The following is a 4,602-nucleotide window of genomic DNA, read 5'->3' on the forward strand; positions in this document are numbered from 1 at the left end:
AAAACAAACAGGCTTATGCCCATTTTTATAACCTTTGATAAAAAGAGAGTACAAACAATATTGTACAAAATCACAACTAGTTTTATTAATTAAGACTTAGCCATTTATATATATATCTTAAGACTTAAGAGCCACTTTTCTTTAAGTAGCTACAAAGGAAGCCCTAGTATTTTCTATATATATGTGTATGGCTTGTTATTTGCATGATTGGGATAGTAAAATGCTAGCAGTTTCACTAATCTCAGCTCTCTTTCTCTTCCTCTCCCTATCTCCTTGAACCTCCAACCTCACCCCAAACAGCTTTGGCCTCTCATCATCTTCTTCTTCCTTCTCTGGCCCCGCATGCATTGCCACTAAATCGAGAAGCTCCTTACACTTGTTCTTCATGCTTGTTAGCTCTGAGCACAGCACCCCATTTTCCTTCTTCAGCCGCTTGTTTTCATCCACCAGGCTACTGTATCCTGACGAAGATGAAGTTGACGATGATCTTTGATCATCTTCCAGCTCTTGTACTCCATTTTGATCAGCTGGTCCACCCACAGCTTGCTGTTGTTGCTGCTGCTGCTGCTGCTGCTTGGTCCATGCCTTTCGTCTCCGGATCTCGCAGAGCAGCTCTCTTTCCCCTCTTCGGAACATGTCGTTGCAGAACTCCCACCGGCTCGTTGCCACCTTGCGAAACCCCTGCGTAATATTCATGAATATTGTAGATTTTTTAGGAAAAATGATGAAGTTTCTATTAAGAATTAATTAGAATTAACAATAAAAAAATTTCTGGGATTAAACTGCAAGAAATGGAAATTTGGGGTAGGTTGGAAAATAGGAAATTAGGCAAAAGATGTTGACCTAAGATCTGAGTCAACTCAGCCTGATATAGGGATGGATAACAGATGACTCAGCAGCTGGTTTTTTTTTTCCCCCTTTTTTTCGAAGGAAAATAATGAAGGGTGTGGAGTGAATGATTACATACATAAGTATTAAGCTGCCGGACAAAGCTGGAGAAGTTGCTGTGTTTGAAGAGGGTGGGAAGCAAATCTCTGGCGAACTCCGCTGGCTGCCACACCACAAACGCCGTCCCGTCGCTGTTCCAGGAGATGACGCCGTCGGTGGCCGGATCTTCTACCAGCATATAGGTCTTGAGTAGGAAAGGTGGTGGCGTTGATTTTCTCACATATTCCAACAACCCTTTTTCACAGTGATCACCCTCCATCATATCCGACCACCACAATAACAACACGTACAACAAAATCTCGACTTCTATCAAAATCTAAATCTACCTCTATCAAATCTATTCTGTAAATCAAGAAACTGCGGAGAGGAGAAAGGACAGTAGAAAGAAATTAATGCGATTAAACCGAAGGAGGAGCAGTTGAAGAGAAGAGAAGAAGGGCAGTTAAGAACTCCCAACCCCAGCAATAGAATCCCAACACGACTCCACAGTTCATGAGAAATGCAAGGGCTTTTCCCACTCTGTCTCGCCTTCTGATCAGAAGAAACAAATGGTTGAAACGTATGTTCTCCGTTTATTGCTTCTTTATAAATACTCACAACCCCACGCCTCCTTCTTAGTCCTTCCCACTATATAATTTTAAATATATATTTGGTAGGCTGAGCTGGTCAAATTACCAATTACTCTTAATCTCTCCCATCATCCACCCTTACAATTTCCTCGATTAATTCAATGGGAAGGCCAATTATGGAAAATTTATTAACGCTTTTACTAAGTAAATCAATTGATTAATTTCTTTAATAAATAATATCATTCTTAAACTATACCCAAATGTCAAATACTTTTTTTATATCATAAATATAGTCTTTTATATGATATATTTGGGTATGTTTAATTTATATGGTTTTTTATTATTTATTATTTTTTATAAAAAAAATTAATAAAATAATTTATTTAATTAAAATTTATAGAATGGGTATAGATGAATCCTGAGTCAGCTATGTGGAACTATCAAAGAAAAAATTTAAGGTAAAAAGTAGATAGAAAATGGCAGTGTAACCACTCCCCAAGGCGTGAGACTTTCCTTGCTTTTGAAAGTAATCTCCTCGGCTTATTGGGTGCCCATCGGCTATAGCTCTGACTAAAATAATTATAATTAATTAAATATGACCAAACCTACAAGCAAAGTACAATTTCTCCCCTCATGGCTCACAAAATAATAATACTTTTTCTCAAATAATATTAATAAACAAAAAATAAATAAAAATCTTTTGCGAATGGTTTTGGTCAAGCCATGAGGGATGAATGAAATAATAATGGGAATAATATTATTTTTAAGGTTTTTTTTTTTTGAAAAAAAAATAAATAAATAATAGTAGTATAATGGATTTAGGTGTGCGGATACATTCTACACATTCTCCATAACGTGTAAATTCCTCTAACCAAAATTTTCTCACGGTGTTGATTTTGATTTCTTGCCTTTCATCATCGATTCATCATCGCCTCCGGCTTTTAGTGTTGGCTGTTTCCTTGTGGAGAAGTGACTTTTTGACTTTTTTTCGTTTTTTCCATATCTAAATTCTTCCATGAACAGCCTGTACATCCCTCCCAATAAAGCGCGTGTATCACACGCTCCACTCGTATCCCCGGATGGAGAAGAAAGAAAAAGCCACAGTGTGGGGAGGAAAAGAAACAGGTGTAAACTCGTTTCATTTATTTTACCTTTTTATATAGAAAAAATTAAATAATTTAAAATTATCTAAATTGTATTTTAAGTTATTTCTAACTATTATTATTTTAAGATAGAATAAATATAAGAATTTTTTTTTATTTCTTTGTTTTTATTTAAAAAAAAAATTTCAAATATTTTAAAAAGTTTTGTATTATACATAAATGTAAAATAATGAGTTGAGAAAAATGTTTTTTAATTTAAAATTTTAAAATAAAATTTATGTTTTAAAAAATAATTGAGAATTGAGAATTGTTTGGACAATTATTTTTGAAAATATTGTGATAAATTTTCATTGTTATATTTTTATTTTCTTTCAAAGTTTAGTAAATATTTGAAAATTTCCACGGACGTGAGGACATGTGATTTAATTGTATTTTTGACAGTGCATTATATAATTTTAATTTTTTTAATTACCTATCAAATCACTTCAAATCTTAGATTCTTAAAGTGATTTAAAAAAAAACGTGTTAAATAGTGGGAAAGCCAATTCCCCCACCCCCAAAACCCACGTGCCACCGCGGGAACGAAGAGTGGGAGAGACGCGCATGGGTGGGGGAGTGGTGGAAGAAATAGAAGGGGAAATTCAGGGTACGTGGACGCATTGGAAGATTCTGAGTGTGGTTGGGCGGCTGAGCTTTCTTGACTTCATTTTATATTGTAAAATTTGTTCCAACTTCTAAATTCTAATTCATTGCTGTTATTTTCGTTTCTGGGCCTCATCTGAATACGGCTTCACCAACCACGCTTTGCTTTCCCATTTCGATATACCTTCATTTCTGGACGGAGGTGTGAAAACTGCCGCTAAATCTCATTCCTTATTCACTCCGTAGCCCATTGGATTTATGGGGCCCATCATTTTTTTTAATCATTATATCTATCACGCCAATTTTATTTTACTTCTTATTTTGTAAATTAAAAAATGTTTTTAAAATTTTAATTTCAAAAAATACCTTCTTATTTGGTGTATATTTGGTTTTTGGAAGATACGAGAGGAATAAAAAAAGAAAAAAATATACAAATGCTTATTTAATTTCCTTTGATATATTTTTTTAATAGAATCGTACATGTAAAAAAATTTCTTTAATATATATATTTTTTTCTTTTTTAGTATATTTTAGGAATCAAACCTAAGTTATAGTTTATCCAAATAGGGGTGGTGAGTGTTATTTTAGGAAAAGTCTGGACCACCTTAAATTTTTTATATCAAAATAATATAATTATGAAAGGATACCAACCATGAATTCGCCTAATTGACCATGTGATGTAAACTTGGAAATATAATAGACCGTCTATTCCGAAACCGTGGGCTGGAGAGGCCCGGAGATCATTTCACCTCTGGGCAAGCCTAACCTGGTTTCATCCGGTCCTGCCTGGGCCGGCTGTAGCCTCGGCTTAACTTTTGATGCCCGGCCCAAGTATAAAACGTCTGACCCTGCCCGTTTCACAGCCCATTACCGGCTATGGTTTTTAATTAAAAAAAAAAAGTGTCTACCTGGAACGTCCCAAACGTTTCTAAATCAAATTCTTTAAAATCAGTAGTTGAGAATAGTTTTATAAGAAATGTTTTTCATAACAGAAGTCTCATAAACTTAAAACATTATCAATCCATTTTCTGTTTTTAAATTACAATAATTTTTATCTATAATATTTTAATAAAAATAATATATTTTTATAAAAACACCGTATTTTCAAAATAACTCTTAAGTTATGTTTGATTTTAAAATTTTCAGAAAAAATACAAATGAAAACAATAAAAGAGAAAAAGTATAAGTAAATAAAAAGTAGAAGAAAATAAAAATTAATAAATTATTTTTATTTACTGTTTTAAACTCATTTCACTTATTTTAATTCATTCATATAAATATTAAATAATTTTAAAAAAATTTAATTGAAATAATAAACATAAAAAAAAATTATTTTTGTT

General features: G+C 33.1%; 1 protein-coding gene across 1 annotated transcript; it reads right to left on the reverse strand.

Moving 5' to 3' along the window:
• Positions 1–1,553, reverse strand: LOC100260694 (heat stress transcription factor B-3). Its single transcript, XM_002284180.5, has 2 exons — positions 968–1,553; positions 1–681 (listed from the first exon to the last, which is right to left on the reverse strand). Exons 1-2 carry the CDS (start codon positions 1,208–1,210, stop codon positions 196–198), a joined length of 729 nt encoding a protein of 242 aa, XP_002284216.1. The 5' UTR covers positions 1,211–1,553; the 3' UTR covers positions 1–195.
• Positions 1,554–4,602: the final 3,049 nt, after the last annotated feature.

Source organism: Vitis vinifera, chromosome 8, assembly GCF_030704535.1.
Source record: "Vitis vinifera cultivar Pinot Noir 40024 chromosome 8, ASM3070453v1".
Lineage (NCBI taxonomy): Eukaryota > Viridiplantae > Streptophyta > Magnoliopsida > Vitales > Vitaceae > Vitis > Vitis vinifera.